Source organism: Leuciscus leuciscus, assembly GCF_965113295.1.
Source record: "Leuciscus leuciscus genome assembly, chromosome: 2".
NCBI classification, from domain to species: Eukaryota; Metazoa; Chordata; class Actinopteri; order Cypriniformes; family Leuciscidae; genus Leuciscus; species Leuciscus leuciscus.
In genome coordinates, this window is record NC_138726.1 from 52102730 (window position 1) to 52121942 (window position 19213).

The 19213-nt window shown below is 40.2% G+C and overlaps 2 protein-coding genes across 3 annotated transcripts; both read right to left on the reverse strand.

Moving 5' to 3' along the window:
* Positions 1-262: 262 nt before the first annotated feature.
* Positions 263-5115, reverse strand: prox3 (prospero homeobox 3). 2 transcript variants are annotated; one of them, XM_082161375.1, is made up of 5 exons: positions 4714-5020; positions 2508-4035; positions 1966-2073; positions 1387-1587; positions 263-1315 (listed from the first exon to the last, which is right to left on the reverse strand). In XM_082161375.1, exons 2-5 carry the CDS (start codon positions 3999-4001, stop codon positions 1127-1129), a joined length of 1992 nt encoding a protein of 663 aa, XP_082017501.1. In that variant the 5' UTR covers positions 4002-4035; positions 4714-5020; the 3' UTR covers positions 263-1126. The 2 variants fall into 2 exon arrangements, with proteins under 2 accessions (XP_082017501.1, XP_082017500.1); XM_082161374.1 differs by having other exon boundaries at positions 264-1315; positions 4976-5115.
* Positions 5116-12198: 7083 nt separating this feature from the next.
* snx15 (sorting nexin 15) lies at positions 12199-19203 on the reverse strand. Its single transcript, XM_082160808.1, has 8 exons — positions 18998-19203; positions 18568-18603; positions 18366-18486; positions 18112-18227; positions 16032-16380; positions 15796-15945; positions 15507-15716; positions 12199-13614 (listed from the first exon to the last, which is right to left on the reverse strand). Exons 1-8 carry the CDS (start codon positions 19097-19099, stop codon positions 13502-13504), a joined length of 1197 nt encoding a protein of 398 aa, XP_082016934.1. The 5' UTR covers positions 19100-19203; the 3' UTR covers positions 12199-13501.
* Positions 19204-19213: the final 10 nt, after the last annotated feature.

Sequence of the window (19213 nt, forward strand, 5' to 3'; positions counted from 1 at the left end):
ATGTCAGCAGCAAAGATATTGGTTAATAAAGTGAGATTAAATACATAAAGTATGTATTAACATTTAATTATTGCAGGTTTGCGCAATATTCTGAGTTATAATTTAGAGTTTTTATTCATTTTGAGGAATACTGAATGTGTTTTTGTGTAAGTGAGATGAGTAAATGCATGTTCACATTTAGTCTAGAACTACAATACCCATCATGTTCACGCACACAACGCCTCTGCACTTACGATTTCTCTCAACATGTGGAGGACAGGTGTCAGTCAATAAATGTGAAAAAGTAACTCAGATATTAAATTAATGTTATATATTGTAAATGAAAAAGTAATGCTTTACTAGTTACTTGAAAAAGTAATCTGATTACGTAATTCATTACCCCCCACCCTGTCTAGGACCATCTGTACTGACCGCAATAGAAGCTCATTCCACTGTGTATAGACTCGTGCTGTCAGGTGTTTGAGCTTAGGATGAGGGTGAGTAACTGTCACGATTTCTTAGTTTGAGAGCCAGGGTCTCCTTACCCTCCCTCAGTTGACCATATGAAATGTTCATGTTATTTAGTGTACTCAGCCAATATATGTCATGTAAGACTGCATTTATGTTTAAAAATAAGCGTTTAAACTGTGGCACTAATTTGTAGCGTTGACTGAGAGGAAAGTTTGTTTTGACTCATTTTATTACACGACACCACGAATACACAGAAACTCAACAACATTATATAACGAGTAACAAGTAATATAAAAAGGTCAAAGGCCAATCAGGCCTGCATTTTCAGATAAATTAATGAGCCTTAATGAAACAGCGAATAAAATAAGAACATATTTTTTTTTCATAAATTCAGAGTGTTTTTCAGTGCTAACTGTAATAATGCTTGACTAAAGCAGAAGTGTTAATCAGATAACGTTTAAACAAATAATACTTTTGAGCATCATGATGATGATGATGATGATAATAATAAAACACGTATTTAGTGTTCTCGATCTTTACAGCATCATTTTGTACACTTTCTTCTTGGTTCTTTGCCACGGATTCAAATTGTTAAACATTCTTGCACACTTATGATATCAATCTGTGCACAATTTGTGTGTTTTCTGAGGCTGTGCATGTGTGTGATGAACTCGATTTAACCCATGCGGTAAGTGTCTGTAGGGCAGCCGGGCAGACGGAAGCTGTCAGGCACTGGGCTGTCTAATTTACAGATGATCTTGTAGATGGCCTTCTTCCAGCACGGGTCAGTATCCCGACCACTCTGTATGGCAGTGAAAAACTCCCTCAGGGCAATCTCGGATATCTCCACAAACCTCTCAGGAACCTAGAAAGCAGGAATGACGTTTAAACACGTAATTGAACGGTTTCACGCAGCACACAGATGTGCACACTGACCTGGTAATCATTGCTCTTATTGTAGTGCATGTTGAGAATGCGGTAAAGCTCGGTGTCTCTGCCCAGGCGGAGTGATCTTTCCCTGGCAGATGTAGGCCCCTCTCTGGCCGCCTGGCGGGCAAAGCGCTCCATCTGGATGTAGAAGAACTCCCGGAAGTTACTGAACCACTTAATCAGCTGGGAAGTGACACAGCGATTGAACTGTGAAAGAAAAGCCAAGTTAATTCTAGCATCATTTCCAAAAAAAAAAAGAGGCTCTATAATAGGTCAGCATTAAACATTTTAGTATATATATTATTTTTTTTGGAGACATTCTGTGATGTTTAATCACATACGGAAAAAGCTTTATTATAATACATATGATCTCGTTGAAAAATCCATTGACGTGGACTCATAAATATAGGAACATTTTCTGACTGCTCTAATTGATTCAAACCGTTTCAAAGGGAAACCATGTCAGACTGCTGTATATAGGTCAGAGTAACTTTATTCAATAAGTCATTAGCCCATATCATTTGTGCAAGATATGCACACAAAAGCTATTCTACTTTGTGTTTAGGATATCTGAATGATGCTCACTTTGACGTCAGGGAAATATGTCTTGAGAGTGCTGGAGCTGGGGTAGCGTGCGTAGAAGAACATGAGTTTGGCTTTCTTCAGGTGGCACGGAGAGAGACCTTCCTGAGAGTGTAGATGGTTAAGGAATTTTTGATAGCAGCACAAATACATTTATATATCTGTATGTATAATATCCACTACCGTTCAATCATTTTGGGTCTGTAAGAAGTCTCTTAGTATTTAGCACAACAGTTTTCTATTTGAAAATAGTTTAAAATGTAATTTATTCTTGTGAATTTTCAGCATCATTACTCCAGTCTTCAGTGTCACATGATCCTTCAGAAATCCTTCTAATATGATGATTTGTCGCTCATGAAACATTTATCATCAATGTTGAAAACAAAAGTGTTGTTTTTATTTTAAAAAGTGATTAAATGACAGTCTATTTTGAACAGTTTAACATTAATAAATGTATTCATTTCTTTTTAAAACTGACCCCCAACTTTTGAACGGTTGTGTAAATATATTTATTTTCCTTTTTTTTTCTTCAAATAAAAGGATATTGATCCAGCGGCGAGATAGAGAGCTGCATCTCCTCCATCCCCCCCTCCTGCTCCGCCTCCCCTCATCCCTCCTTCTCTCGCTCTATCCGACGGAGAGGGCTCTAGCTGCCCCAACAACGGGAGGGGTGGGAACGCAGAGTTGTGTGAACGGAAGTCCATGAAAGATTCAGACAGGCAGTCCTTATGAAGAGGCAAACTGGAGAGGGAGCGGGCGAAGAGATTCTGCATGGTGTAGTGAAGAAGGGGCAAGGGAACGGGGTTGTCCGGGGGATAAGAGGGCAAGAAGTGGTCTTTGCTCCTGGGGGGTAAAAGTGCCGGGAGAGGGGGCTGGGATAGCGGAGGGAGGCTGGGATTGGCTTGAGGGAGGAGGACACTTTGAGCGATAGGCGCCCTCTTGTCTTGAGGACTCTTTGTGACAAGTGGCAACGCTTCCACCTGCTCAACCGCATGAGGTCTCGCCCTCCTGTCTGAGTTTAAATCCAACGGCATGCTGGTTTCTTGGGAAACAGATGCGGATGTGACTGTCGAGGCGTCGGTTTCGGCATAGAGACGGACAACTCTGTCGATAACTTGAGCCACGACATTTGCGAGCTCCTGCTTTAGAGCTTGAGCAAACTTCTGCCCTCCTTCTGCGCTCTCCCACTCGCCCCGGACCAAACTGCATCCCAGCCACACCTGATCGCCATTTAACTCCAAGTCCAGATCCACGGAGGTCTCTGGAAATATCTCAGCGTTGCCATTCCCGTTGGTTTCGTTGTTTTTCTTAGACGAACAGCGCGGAGGAGAAAACCCACTGCTGATGAGTGGATCGTCGCTGTCGGAAAACATCTCCGCAACCTCATCGAGATTAATCGCCCCGTTCTCTTGTTCCTCATCGCCTCCTTTCTCGTCATCCGCCTGGCCTCCGTAAACTCTCCACACCTTGCGCTGGAGTTCGAGAAGTTTCCCTCTGGTTTCCTCCAGCTGAAGCTTCAGTTCTTGTCGCTGTCGCTTTCTGCCTTCCCTGCTTTCCCTCCTGTTCCCTGGTTTCTCTCCCTTCCTCTCACCCATTCTAACCGAAGCTCTACTCTTCCTCCCTCTCTTCCCTTCCCTCCCCGTTTCTTCTTCGCTTCGAGCTGCCGAATCCATCCTGGGTCTCTTAACCCTCGCGAAATCCTGCCCCCATTCGCCAGGGTCGGGAGCCGAGCTTTGTCCCCGTTCTCCATGACAGCGCTGAGATGCTGGGGTTGCAAACTCCCTCTTGCCAAACACATCCTCCTCCCTTATATCATCATCTACCAAAAGCCCAGGGAACAAGCCCGGACGCTGACGGAAACTACCCCACCTTTGGGACGCACTGTTGGGATGCATGAGAGGGGAGAAGAGCGGGTGGGAAGACAGGCTGCCGGGGGAAAATCGGTGGCTTGAGGGGTTTGAATCTGGCAGGCTGTGATACAGTTCGAAGGGACACATCTGGGAAGGCTGCTGATGAAATCGATCCGAAGGGGAATCCATAGCCCCCTTTTCCGTTCTGATCTGGTTTCAGGATCTTTAAAGAGAGCACAATTTGCTGTGAATAAATACAGAATCATAGACTAATACACGCAGCTATTTGGATCGGTTTTAAAATTGCTCATAATCCTCTCATTGTTATCGGCATCATCATAGTCTCTTTTTTTTCCCTCTCTGCATGTGTGCGTTATCTATCCGCTGACAGCTGTACCCTGTGTTTGTTCAGACTGTTGACTCTATTGCTCTCATCCTTCTTTCCCTCTCTCTCTCTCTCACACACACACACACACACACACACACACACACACACACAACACACTCAACACAAATACATGGATGGTGAGACAGTAAATATTTTAATGAGATTACTATAGTCCCAAAGCTCTGAATCTGCATTTTTACTTAATTCAGACCTTTTAGTACTACTAAATAGTTTTGAGATGGATAGAGTGATAGACATACAGATAGATAGATAGATAGGCTACATAACTCATTTATCCTAAAATCAGATTAATGGAAATTACTCTCCTAAACTGACGTTTTCGCCTTTCCCTCATTGGCACAAATGCCACAGATGTCATCAGATTATAGCTCGAATTTAAAGCCGTTTAACTGCCATGAAAAAAAAAAAAAAAAAACATTTACCAGATGGAAGGACAACACCCTCACGGATAAATTATAGAAATTGATTTGCCTTAATTACTCACACACTTACCAAGTCGCCGTGAATAATATCGCAGAGTTCACGTCAAAGTTTTCTTGTTATTTGTTATGAAGACAGATTTCGCTCCTGCTCGAATACCGGCGCACGAGCGGACATTTGTAAACTCTGCGCGCGCGCGCGTGTGTGTGTGTGTGTTTGTGTGTGTGTCGCAGATTCATTAACAAATAAATAGATGAGCCGCATTTGACAAGGACAACCAAATACGCGGATGTCCCTAAGGTAAAAAGAAAGGTAAAATATTTAAAAAACTTACAAAAGAGTCAGTTAAAACGCATCCCCCGGTCGGTCACTTTCCTATCGTATTATATGTCGGTCTTGTCGAGGTGTGCGTTGGTCACCGGGAGCATCAGCGTTAAACGCGCCACCGAGTTTCCTGTTATTGCTGTCGCTCCTGCCTCGCGCTGTCCATCTCTCATCCTCGCGCACTCTATCGCGTGGTGATCAGCCAGTGGGCGTCGAGGCGAGGCGTGAGAGAGGGAGGGATGTCCGTCCGCTGATCCGCGCACACACACACACACACACACACACACACACACACACACACACACACACACACACACACACACACACACACACACACCTCTCTCTCGCGCGCTCTCCCAACTCGCTCTCCACGTGGGGCAACTACTTGGTTATGAGCCTCCACCAATCAAAAACGACCAGATTTACTAAAATAATCTGATGTACATATGGTGCATCATTGTGAAATTTTTTTTACACTATAGTTATAGCCGTTCTTGTTAAGATTTACAATTTAAATAAATGTAAAATTAATAATCGATAAGGATCTCATTCAATGTAAAAAGCCGACTGAAAGTGAATCCAAAAAGCCCTGAATAGAATTTGCTCTGAACAAACAGTAGACAGATCTGATACATTTCTGATACATAGCTCCCAACAGTAGCCTACTATAAAGTTCCCAAAGGGATAAAATGCCCCTTTATTATTACCGCTCAAAAGTTTGGGGTCAGTACCAATTTTTTTTTTTTTTTTTTTTGTTAAATAAATTAATGTTTTTGTGTAGCAAGGATGCATTAAATTGATTAGAATAACAAAATCTATATCAAACAGAATGTTCAATCTATCAAAAAAAGTTATCATAGTCTCTTAAAAAAATGAATAAGCAGCACAATTGCTTTTAACATTGATAATAATCAGAAATGTTTCTTGAGCAGCAAGTCAGCATTTTGGAATGATTTCTGAAGGATCATGTGACACTGAAGACTGGAGTAATGATGCTGACGTCATCACAGGAATAAATTATATTAAAACAACTATTAAAACACTTATTTTATTTGGTAATATTTCACAATATATCTTTTTATTAAAAGCAGCCTTGGTGACATTTTTCAAAAACATGAATAGCTTAAATCTTACCAAACCCCAAACTTTTCAGAAATGTAATAAAACAAAAACAAGAAGGTTTCTGATAAAGAAGCGACATTCCATAGGACTTTAAAAAGAAAAAAATGCTGTAAGATTTTGTTTTTCTAGTTGGAACATATTTGGTTCTGGGAGGATTCTTTTCTTTTTCTTTTTTTTTTTTTTTAAATGATGATATAATTCTAATAGGAATTCTGTACACATTCTAAAAAAAATTAAAAAATTAAAATTCTCTTTCGACTAATGCCACATAGCCTACCTATATTACAGGTGAAACTCAAAATTAGAATATCGTGCAAAAGTTCATTTATTTCAGTAATTCAACTTAAAAGGTGAAACTAATATATTATATAGACTCATTATATGCAAAGTGAGATATGTTAAGCCTTTATTTGTTATAATTTTGATGATTATGGCTTACAGCTTATGAAAACACCAAATTCAAAATCTCAGAAATTGTTTACATTTTCATTAGCTGGAAGCCATAATCATCAAAATTATAACAAATAAAGGCTTGAAATATCTCACTTTGCATGTAATGAGTCTATATAATATATTAGTTTCACCTTTTAAGTTGAATTACTGAAATAAATGAACTTTTGCACGATATTCTAATTTTTCGAGTTCCACCTGTATAGTAACACTGACTGCAGTAATTAACTAGTATGTTGGAGAACCTATTGCAATTATAAAATTTTTGTCTAAACATACTTCTGACTTAGAATCGATTGTTTTAATAGCCTGATATAAATAAATCTTAACATAAATCTGAGTCTGAGGACGTGAACAGTTCCGGGTAGAACATCTCATAATTACGGTAACATGGTGTGAACGCAGCATAAGCTCGTTGTTTTGGTTCAGGAGGAACTGTAAAAGGCGGCTGCTGTTTGTTTGTGCCGTATCATGACGTGTGATGCGCGGATGATGTGTGATGTCTGTGCGAGGAGGTATGGAAATACATATTTTGACAGGCAGGTATGACATCCTATTATTGCATGCGGACCGAATGCATTGATTGGATGAAAATGTTTTGACTTCCACAGAAGATTTATGTACATGTTTTAAAATGTAGACCACTTCTATTATTGATTGCTATCAGGACGTCAAGAGTTTCCTGTAAAACCTTCCGTTATTGATTTTTTTATTTTTTTTTATTACATATTTCCCCTATGAGACTATATATGCCAAGGCCGGTATGAAAATGCAGCAATAAAGCTCTTCATAATCAGAGACTCCTCCACCCCTGAACGTGTGAAAGCTGATTATCGGTCCCTCCACTCCTCTTCATAGCACCCCTTCTCTCTCTTTCATTGTTTCCATCACTCCCTCTCTCCCCCACTTCACTGAAATACCCCTCAACCAACCAAACTGTTCACAATAACCAGTGGCTACTGTTGTTATGGAAACAAGAAATATGACACAAAGCCTTATTAATAAAAGGTGCTTGCGACTACAGAGTGATCTATAAACATATGTAATTGAAATGTAGTTTACAGATACTGGATAGATAGACGGGACATTAGCACAGCTCGCATACTTTGACAAGTGGCGTTGATGCTAATAGTTCCTCTGTTTTATTTCTAAATCCATTTTTTTTCTCTGTAACAAATGACAGTAAGTGTGCAACGGAAGTGTTAAATTCCGCATTCGACAATTCCTTAATTCCTTACAGTCCATTTGCACTGTAAACACACACACACACACACACACACACACACACACACACACACACACACACACACACACACACACACACCTTTTGTAAGGTCAGGCTGAAAGGCTTTTTGAACTACATTAGCAACTCACACTGAATGCTTTGAACCGAAGCCAAATGACTGACAGCAAACAATATTAAAATGCATGAGCAATTCTAACAAAGAGCTATGAAATACACCAAAGGGACGTGGCCATTTGCGAGCAGTGTTTTAAAAATGCCACACGAATGTCGATCCTTTCAAACGGTGGGAGACTTATCAAAATGTCTCATTTGAATGAGTCACGATCAAACATATTGCATTATGAGTCCGTAATATGCACGGAATGAAAATGTGGTATCCAGCGGGGAGAGAGAGAGAGAGAAAGCAGGAGTGCAGATAGACGTTTTGAGGGGGTCGATGGACAGGCAAAGTGTTTGCCCATTGGCTGCCTCTGAGGGAAAGTGTGTTTGAGAGAAGAGAGCACTCACACATTCAGCCTTGGGCAAGGTGACTGAGGAGAGACAGTGAGTGACAACTGCAGTTGAACTAGAGGATATTCAATCTGAAGGGACAGAATAATGAATCCAGAATCCAGTCCTCGGGAATTAGTACCACAAAGACGTAAAAAACCCCAGGGAAGACAAATACACACAACCAGGTTGAGAGCGTGTTTATAATACGTGAAAAAAAGAGGATTTTAACATCAGCCAAGTTGATTAAATGGAAGATATTTTGAGATTATTGGATGAAAACTGCGCAGGATGAGCAATGAACTGGTCATTCCACCTTTGTCAGTATGAAAAATAATAATGCACATTACGCTACATTTTCCAAATTGACAGAGTGTGTTAAAGATATAAAAGATTGGATGACGCGTAATTTTCTTTTATTAAATCCAGACAAGACAGAGGTAATACTTATCGGTTCAAAAAACCGCCCACAAAACCTCGCACAATACAACTTTAACATCATAGGATGTCCTGTTACTTTATCCTCTACAGTAAAAGACCTGGGTGTTATACTCGATTGCAACCTGTCTTTTGAAAATCATATTTCTTATGTTACAAAAACAGCCTTTTTCCACCTTAGAAACATTGCTAAGCTACGTAATATGCTATCAGTTTCTGATGCAGAAAAGTTAGTTCATGCATTCATGACCTCGAGACTGGATTACTGTAATGCTTTATTAGCTGGTTGTCCTGCATCCTCAATAAACAAGCTACAGTTAGTCCAAAATTCCGCCGCTAGAGTTCTTACGAGATCAAGAAAATATGATCATATAACACCGATTTTATCATCACTGCATTGGTTACCTATAAAGTTCCGTATTAATTACAAGGTATTGCTACTGACTTATAAAGCCCTAAACGGCTTAGCTCCAGTCTATTTAACGGATCTTCTATCGCCCTATAATCCATCGCGCTCTTTGAGATCACTAAATTCAAGGCTTTTGGTCATACCTAGGATATCCAGAACCACCAAAGGAGGGAGAGCATTTTCACATTTGGCTCCAAAACTCTGGAATAGTCTTCCTGATACTGTTCGTTGCTCAGACTCGCTCTCCCAGTTTAAAACTAGATTAAAGTCGCATCTCTTCAGCCAGGCATTCATATAATCCTACAGTTCAAACTACAATCCGTCCTCTAGCTCATAAATGCCAGAGGAGAACTGGCCCCCGACTGAGCCTGGGTTCTCCCAAGGTTTTTTTTCTCCATTAAGGCACCTGATGGAGTTTTAGGACACCATTAGGTCACTTGATGGAGTTTTTCGGTTCCTTGCCACTGTTGCCTTTGGCTTGCTCAGTTGGGGATATTTTGGGGATATTTAATTTAATTTTATCAATCAATAAATTCCTCTTGAAACAAACTTTGTTGTATTATTTTAATTTAATACTGTGAAGCTGCTTTGATGCAATCTGTATTGTGAAAAGCGCTATACAAATAAACTTGACTTGACTTGACTTGACATTATGTGTTTTCAAAAAGATCGTCAGTGACCTTTACAATAATGTTCAGTTTGTTAAAGGCAGGGTAGGCGATTTGTTGTTATGCTGGTTGAAAGTCTCTTCACATGATAGCAATCACTAAGTTAAGTGGTCTAAATGTATTTATATGTATCTAGTCTGTGGAAGGTGTAAGACCATAAAATGTTCGTCCAGTCATTGCATTGTGTCCGAATGCTGCGTTCACGCCATAACTACCATAATTTGGAAGAGATGGAAACCCGTGACGTTATACTCAGAGCGGTTTGTGACTCGAATTTATGCGTTTCAACACCGAAATGAATCTGCAGCAGTCGTACAGGGGTGCGTTTCCCAAAGCCAACGACGGTCGCAAGTTCTGCCGTTAGAGTTCAAGGGAACATGCAACCATAATTAGCAAACGATGCTTTCGGGAAACGCACCCGAAACGTTGTTTATGTTCAATAATGTTTTGTGCTTTGATACATGAGGTAGTTTAACGCCATCTCTCGTGACGCCTTTGTTAGCTCTCTGCTGTGTGCGTTCATGTGTTTTGAAGGAGGCGTGGCTTTAGAGACGCTCTGAAGGGAGGGTGGGATCTCATGCTTTCAAAACTGGCCTGCTATTCCTAGCCTCTCTAAAATTGCCTATACCACCTTTAATTATATATTTTCAATTTGAATAGATTTCAAAATGTAATTTATTCCTGTGATGCAAAGCTGAATGTTCAGCATCATTACTCCAGTCTTTAGAGTCACAGTTCAAAATAACAGTGTATATTTGAAATAGCCTAGAAATATTTTATAAACCATATCTAAAGCATCCTTGTTGTATAAAAGTATTGATTGAGTTACTTACTGAACCTAAACTTTTGGAAGGTAGTGTATATATGTGAAGGGACTTTGTCAGGCCCCACCCATACAAAATATTGTTTTGGGCCTGTGAATTTTATGGAGAATTCTGTAAAAATCCGCATTTTATCAGCTATCGGCATTTATAGATATAATTTTAGCACTAAATTTAACCGACACACCACTAGATAGTGGATCCAGCTGAGCCATGGCCACTGTTTCACCAGCTTTCAGCTAAAACTCCTCTTTACTGAAGCTCTGTTTTGAGTTTCTGCCTCTGACCTTGAGTTTCAGGAAACTGACTGCGGTAATGCACGTTATTAAAGCCGTGAGTGTGTGCATGTGTCTTCAATGGATTGTCCTTGTCCTCTCTCAGCACCGCAAACATATTCTTTGATCTCTGACCGAAATGACTCTCACAATGCGGTGGAGAACCTCAGGAATACAATATAATGCACCGACTCGCCCTCAACCGCACACAGATAAGCTACCACAGACGCGAGAAAACGCGCTCGCTCACACACACTTTCACTCACTCTCCCTCTCAGTCTCTCCGCAGTACTCAGGTTGCAATTATCCTCTTTGGCTGGAGTGTTTTGATGGTATAATTGCCATGGACACTGAGGAGAGAGGGATTGGTGAGTGAGAGATAGAATGAGGGATGGAGAGGGGGAGAGAGGGACATCGAGAGCTGACACTCTCAGCATGCTAATGCCCAAACACACTCCATCTCCCCCCGTTTTCCTTTTTGTCACTCTCTTCATCGCGCGCGCGCGCACACACACACACACACACACACACACACACACACACACACACACACAGGTGCGGTAACCTCTCTCCATTCCACATTCTCTCCAGGAAGCCAAAACAGCAAATACACAAGCTCGACGGGAGAGCGAGAAAACAACAGTAGGAGGGGAAAGAGAGGGATATTTTCCATCCACTGACAATAGAGATGATCCACGCTCATCCTCTGCTCATCCCTCAGTTCTTTCAGCTATGTAATCCTTTTTGTCCTTTATGTTCCTTCCCTTTACCCCACTCCAGAAAGAGAGCCAAAGTGAGAGCTACTCACGATGGCCCTAGAGATGTGGTTTTATCTGCGCTGATGTCTTGATCTAGTTTAGGAAAAACAGCGACACCTGGTGGTGTATTAAAAAAACTGCGCTCAAACCTATTAAAGTCCCCCTGTACTCAATAATTGTATCCCTTTTGTATCCCAATAATTGTATCCCAACAAAATTACATATTTTCCTTGAAAAAAAGCTCTTCATGTCTTAAAATAGCTTGAATGTAACTCTACACCCTTGCTTCATATAGTAGGCTATACGCAGTTCTATGAATATGCAAATTAGCCCCGCCTCCACTCACTCACACCAGCTCAGAGATTCACTGCCGTTTTAAGGAGAAAATACTCAGCAATGGTGTTGACTTATGAATTTGCACATGGTTTGTCTTACAGCGCATTAAAAACACCACATAGACATATAAACAACATTAAAAGCTTGATTTTCACCACAGGGGGACTCTTTTAAATTAACATGAGATGAAAATTAACCATATGAAAGGTGCACTACGTAACTTTTTTTTGTTCAAAATCAACATTTTAATAATGAGTCAATACATCAATCAGTCAGTCATATTAACAATAACTTACCCTTTAAAGAAAGACCTACTGTGAGCTACGAGGTTGTAAATCGATAGTATTTGCTTCTTATGGAGCCGTCAGCCCACATCATTTTAGCTTAGTTTTAAAATAATTGTGTATAACAGCAGAATTTGTGGTGGAAAAACTACATTGCCCAGGATGCTGCACGGAAAATTCCACCAATCAGAGCCAAAAGATCTCTTTAGCTCCGCCCACTCCAATGAAGCACTGCTGACCACATATTTTATGTATTTATATTTATATATATATATATATATATATATATATATGAAATTTTCTTCTAGAATGATCATTTTTATCAAGCTCGTATATTTAAGTTCAGTAATTTCACTTAAATGCCAATAAATAGGTAGCGTAGCCTTCAGACATTTAAGTGAAATTACTGAACTTAAATATATGAGCTTAATAAAAATGATCATTCTAGAAGAAAATTTCAGATGGCACTTAAAGGCTTTTGCATCTGAACTCTTCATATATAAGCCGTTAACTACACAGTCTTGTAACTGTATATTTGTCCAGTTTTCTAATACTTTTTCGCTTCAAATCAAAGTTTTGTAGTGTTGTGATTCACCTCGTAGCTGATTGGCTTGGTTCATGGCTTATAACACTTTAACGAAGACTTTTGAACACACTGAATATCCTGTTCCACCCTGAAATATCACATTACAAATGTAAAATGGGTTGAGAATGCTTTTTTTATAATTATATTATATTTTAAATGACTTATAATCTACAAAACAGGCAGATTCCATTGAAAAGGCAAAGTCTTCATTTAGACAACAGTCGTTTACATAACAGCTTCATTTACACAAAAGTTGAATTAAAGAAAATTGAATGGCCTCTAAAGACGTTTCCAGTTCCTTAGGATCAGAGAGTATTAGATGATTACGTTAAAATAGTGTCAAATCAAGTAAAAATCGCTTGGTCTTACAATGCAGAGAGTGTAGTGCATCCATTGGACACATCCGTTTGGATGGTGCTACAAGTGTAACTATTTGGTGTGGGAGTCAAGTGTGTGTGTGTGTGTGTGTGTGTTGGCCGTGTGGGTGGTCGGCGAGTTGCACTTAAGTGAAACCATGGTGGAATTGTTTCAACGTGTGCGCGTGTTAGTCAAAACTCGGTTCATGAGGGTACATATGTGGGAGAGTGCTTGGGTATCCCAGGTTTGATGAAGCTTGAGTTAGTGTGTATGTGTGTGTGTGTTTAAATTGTTTCTCTATGTATTGTGGTCGTGAGTGGGAGTCTGTATAGATAGAAGTCTCTCCGCAAGCTCTAGGACTTCAGCAATCTTCCTCTTCACTGCTTCTCTCCTCTTCAAATCTACATCTCCTAGCGGGAGAGAATGAGTAATAGAGAGAGAAGAGAAAAGGGTAGAACAAAGGGATGTAGTGAGGTTTAGTTTCCCCCTATCATTTAAATATTTTACATTGCATCCAAATAGAGCTAATGTAATGCTTCGAGGAAAAAAACATTGCACGCAATGTCCTTGTGTTGAGAGCTACTCTGCTCTTTCCTCTCAAATTATTTAATCACGCCAGGGTCATTCTGACCACAGCAAATTGCCATTTGTATGATTTAGGGTCTGTAACCTGTATATGGGGACAGTTTTTCAATTTTATTTTTATTTAGATAATAAAAAAAAACTACAATGTTTATTAAAACAGCAATGCAATTTATAAAAACATTGCTTCTTTTTTTTAAAAGAAATTAATACCTTTATTCAGCGAGGATATATTAAATGGATCAAGAGTGACAGTAAAGAGCTTTAAGGGGGTGTTCACACTCGTAGTTCGGTTCGCTTTGTTCGTTTGGTAGGGACCCCCCCCTTAGGTAGAGACGCGGTTCTGATGCCTGTACCGAACTGTGATGCGCAACATCTCGACTATGATGAGAAAAAACAGCTGTGCTTGAGCATTCTGTCCATTTGAGGGTCGCGTCTGGTGACATCATGTCCTGTTTTTGGTGCGTTTAAATGTCTTTGGTTCGTGTTGCGTTCATATTTCAGTCGAACCGCACCAGAGTTGGTTTGAGACTCATCTTTCAGGGGTCTCGGCCCGCTTGTTTGGTGGCACCAGGGTTCAGACGGCAGCGTTCACACTTATTCAAATGAACCGCACTAACAGAGAAATCGCACTAGGGTTCGTTTTAATTGAACTAAACATGCCAAGTGTGAACACACCCTAAAATGTTACAAACAGTGTTGGGGGAAACACATTACAAGTAACGCAAGTTATGTAATCAAATTCATTTTTTCAACTTGTAAAGTAATGCATTACTTTTAGATTTACAAGAAAAAAATATCTGAGTTACTTTTTAAAACAAGTACTTTATTTTTTCCATTTATTGACTGACAGCTCTTCTGTCCACATGTTGAGAGAAATTGTAAGTGCAGAGGCTTTGTGTGTGTGTGTGAGCATGATGGGTATTGTAGTTCCAGACTAAATGTGAGCATGCATTACTCATCTCACTTGCACAAAAACAAATTCAGTATTCCTCAAAATGACAAACAAGTCCAGCCCATATGAGAAGAAGTAACATCAAGTAATGCAAGTTATGCAACGCATTCTTTTTCATAAAAAGTAACTAAGTAATGCAATTAGCTACTTTTTTAAGGAGTGACGCAATATTGTAATGCATTACTTTTAAAAGTAACTTTCCCCAACACTGGTTACAAAATATTTATATTTCAAAAAAATTCTGTTCTTATGAACTTTATATTCATTAAAAAAAATTATAACAGTAGCACAGCTGTTTTCAACATTGATAATAAGTTTCTTGAGCTGCAAATCATCATATTAGAGTGATTTCTGAAGGATCATGTGACACTGAAGACTGAAGTAATGATGCTGAAAATTCAGCTTTGCCAATATAGTAATAAATTACATTTAAAATAAATAGTAATAATTTTTCACAATATTACTGAGACTTTAAAAAAAGTAGTGCATCTATTTTGCATTTTAAACTCAATTTTGTGCACACTTGTTATAACTTCAAGTGAATTAGTCACACTGGAAATGGAAGGTCACATCAAGCACATGCATTGTGGGATACTATATTCCCAACAGTGTGCTTCGTTGAATACAGCACATATTAACAAAGGTAGTATTTCGTTTTTGGGGGATTCTGTGCATGCAGAAAATTTGGACAGTATATATCCTATACACTGCAGAAAAGTATTTATATATGTTAGTATGCCATCACAAACAGCCTCCTTGTCTTACCTTGCACTCCTTTCATAAATATATCGACAGCCATCCTGTATCGTTTCACTGCTCCACTGTAATCACCCTCTCTCTCTCGTTCCTGGGCGGCATTCAGCTCTTCATTGGCCTGGTGCTCGTAGCTCTCATCTCCGCCAGACTCAGTCCCGTTTGGACCCGTTAGAGGAACAGACAGGAGTTGAGCATGGCTGGGTGATCCGTATAGTTGATCTGAGGCATTGAATAAGGTGGTTAAGAGTGAGATTTGCATTTAAAAGAAAATTAAGTCAACCTGTGCAGACTTCCCTACCTTCTTTGGCACATGGGTCAAAAATAGCGAGGTCTGTATCTGAAAGCGGAGGCGGAGCCTTTTCTAAATGTTCCTCCAATCCAGAATCAAACAGCGAATCAAACTCCTCTAATTGGTCGACTGGAGAACCTGGAATTTCAAGTGAGGCATCTGGAAGATGAAGAGCAGGAATAGAGCAATTAGCCATGATTGAAATCAAATAGAAACAGGATAAAAGACGTGGATAACAAACTAACGTGTTGTAGCGTCTGTAGCAGCAGCGCATTGGTCTGTGCCGTTATTCTGATGTGTTGTGATGTCAGTGTCGCTCTCTTTATCTGTCAGTTCCTGTATTTGCGTTTCTGCTTGTGTTTCTGGTGTGGGGCTGCTTTCCCTGTCGACGGAAAAGGCCTCGACTGCCACCTCTGGCTGGGCTAGATCTGTCAGTCCTGGGTTGGACTCCAGCTCCTGGGCCGGGATAGGAGCATCTCTCCCCGTCTCCTCTTCAGCCGACAGCTCAGCGTTCCTCTCCGGCAGGGGAATAAGAGGAGGAGGAAGACATGTGGAAATGGCAGCTGTCTCCAGTGGCCTCCTCACTTCTCCTCCCTGACAGAGGAAAAAATGACAGAGCGGATTACCACAAAATGACCCTTCACAAGACACAATCAGACAAATACAGCACAACTTTTATGATCCTTTTTATTATTTTTGTTTGACCATGTCAGTGCCCATTATGAACTCTGATAAGAGCAATATTTATTTTATGTTCCACCTAAACAACACCCGAGGATGAGTAATTGATGGCAGTAATTGATGAACTATATGTATACACATTTAGCCTGGGAAAACCCAGACAACTTCCGGCAAATTTAGTAGTCTGGCAAAGACTACTAAAACACGATGACGATCGCTCTGATTGGTTTTAGGTCTATCCAATTGCGCCCAGAGGCATTTTGAGCGACGTTCGTTGGTGAAGCACAGCAACTTTTAAATGCATTATTATATTAAAATTGCAAACACATGAGGACAGTCTCCATGAAAGACCCACTGGCAGATGAACGTGCTACTACATTTCTCTCCGAAACGGTAGGAAATGAAATTAGATTTAATCGAGGATTTTAACTGTGACAAGATGATTGACAGGGCAGTTTACTTGACAGGATGCACGCGACAGATCTGTCCGATAAAGGTGACGAAGTAGTATGTCCAAAAGCTTGCCTACTTTTTTGCTATACATTCAAAAGTAAATACCTTTTCTCCACAAAAAGAGTACATAGTTTTATGGAGTAGTGTAACTTAGGGACGCAGCATATGGCTTTACACGATGACGATCGCTCTGATTGGTTTTAGGTCTATCCAATTGTGCCCAGAGGCACATCCGTTGGTGACGCTCCTTTGGAAATGAGTTATTAATGAAGCTTTGCCAGACCATAACTCAGTTACTACTGAGAATGGTCTGGTTTTAACCAGGCTAATACACATTACCCTTAAAAAATGGATGAAGTCTCTTAGGGTGTGTTCACACTTGGCATGTTTGGTTCGATTTAAATGAACGCTGCCATCCGAACCCTGGTGCCACAAAACAAGCAGAAAAGATGAGTCTCAGTCCACTTTCAAACCAACTCTGGTGCGGTTCGACTGAAATATGAACGCAACACGGACCAAAGACATGTTAACGCACCAAAAACAGGACATGATGGCACCAGACGCGACCCTCAAATGGACAGAATGCTTAAGCACACCTGTTTTTTCTCATCATAGTTGCGATGTTGCGCATCACAATTCGGTACAGGCATCATTCAGAACCGCGTCTCCTCACAGCAGATCTGTGTGTGTTTGTGTGTGTGTGTGACGGAGGGATTCCTGTCTCTGTTTTGACTCCTTTTCCCAATTAATAAGCTCTTCACGAGTTCTCAGCTGGTCAAAATACCATCATATGTAGCTACTCACATACAACGAGCGCATTTATCCCCAGCACACAGCATTGTTTTGGATGTTCGGTAACTTCTGTTGTGAAATAAACGTAATAAAAGCCAACCAGACAGGTTGTGAACATATCCCTATTCCTTTAGGTTTGGTGTTAAAATGCCAATGTGAACGCTAAGTAAACCGAACTACAAGTGTGGCCTACGTTCACACTGTCAGTCCAAATCTGACTGTATGTGAACCCGATTGGAATCTGATCTAAATGAGTGAATGTCCACACTGTTCAGATCCATTGTGTGTGTCCCGTGGCGCTTTTTCATTTTCCAGAATATACGCATTGGCTTCTATGGCAATGACATTGCATTGATAAGCATATGCCATATGTCTAATATATCTATCTATATGTCTTACCCTAAAGAAATCTTTGAGCTGAGGGCTGTTGTACAGGGCAGGAATGTTTGTAGAGAAGAGCAGCATGTCCTCGGTTGCTTTCCTCCGCTCTTCAATCACAGCCTCATCAAAACGCCCTGTGAGAGCGAGAGATACAGAGAGAGCGGTGAGGGAAGTTAAGCCGACTATAAGCATCAAGTGATAAAAATGAAATTCTTCAAATCCAGGTGGTGGTGGGAAATAAAGTGACAAAATTGCAATTCCGTTGACCTTACCAAAAACCTGCGCTCGTGGGAAAGGGGGAAACTCTTCTAGCCGCCGGAACAGGTTCCTGTGAGTGTACGCCAGCTCTCCGTGTAATTTCTTCAACTCTGAGTACCTCTTCCACACCACAACCTGCCAATCAAACCAACAATGAGTCCAATGCAGCTCCAAACATGTGTGTATGCAAACATACATGGTCAGGGATGATCATACCTCTTTAACATTCTCCGGCTGTGTCTTTGATACAAACTGTGGAGAAAGAGACGGACAAGTTAAACCACATGACACCAAAGGGAGAGGATTTGAAAGGGCTTATTATTTGAAGCATGAATGAGGAAGGGGATGAGATTTGTGCATGAGACACTGGAGTCACGTGATCTTGTTCCAGATTCTTTAAATCACGAGTTTCACAGCAAACCAAGATACACAAACCTAAGTTTGTATTTATTATTAACCCTCTCTATGAGGATCAGTATGTATATTGTATTTATGAAGCACAGTTTATCAAAGTGTAAAGCATAAATATCTAGGATACATGTAATCAATTCAAAACACAAAACTCAGGTCGAAACTATGCCGTATCTATTATTCCTCTCTGTGATAAGATGTAAATATGATCATGCAGAATTTTAGTGCTACTAACCCTTGCTGTTACTTTATATTCCGTGTGTCCTTTCTCGTGTGTCCGTGGATCTGTCACAGTGAAGAAGCGATAATATTCTTCAGTTTTAGACTTTCGAGACATCACTGACAGAAATACGTTTAAATTTGAAATAACATAAATATGAGGACAGAATCAAGCGGTCGTGACTGGTACTGCGTTGGACTGTTGACAGTTTGGAAGTTACTTCCTGCTTTG

What these genes read in the sequence shown, in the direction of transcription:
- prox3 (XM_082161375.1), bottom strand. Translation starts at nt 4,001, where the DNA reads ATGGATTCCCCTTCGGATCGATTTCATCAGCAGCCTTCCCAGATGTGT. An exon ending in TCTATCTCGCCGCTGGATCA is followed by an intron (nt 2,074 to 2,507) that starts ATATCCTTTTAT and finishes AACCATCTACAC; the next exon opens with TCTCAGGAAGGTCTCTCTCC. An exon ending in CATATTTCCCTGACGTCAAA is followed by an intron (nt 1,588 to 1,965) that starts GTGAGCATCATT and finishes TTTCTTTCACAG; the next exon opens with TTCAATCGCTGTGTCACTTC.
- snx15 (XM_082160808.1), bottom strand. Translation starts at nt 19,099, where the DNA reads ATGTCTCGAAAGTCTAAAACTGAAGAATATTATCGCTTCTTCACTGTG. An exon ending in AGCCGGAGAATGTTAAAGAG is followed by an intron (nt 18,487 to 18,567) that starts GTATGATCATCC and finishes TTTGATTGGCAG; the next exon opens with GTTGTGGTGTGGAAGAGGTA. An exon ending in TGACCCATGTGCCAAAGAAG is followed by an intron (nt 15,717 to 15,795) that starts GTAGGGAAGTCT and finishes TCAATGCCTCAG; the next exon opens with ATCAACTATACGGATCACCC.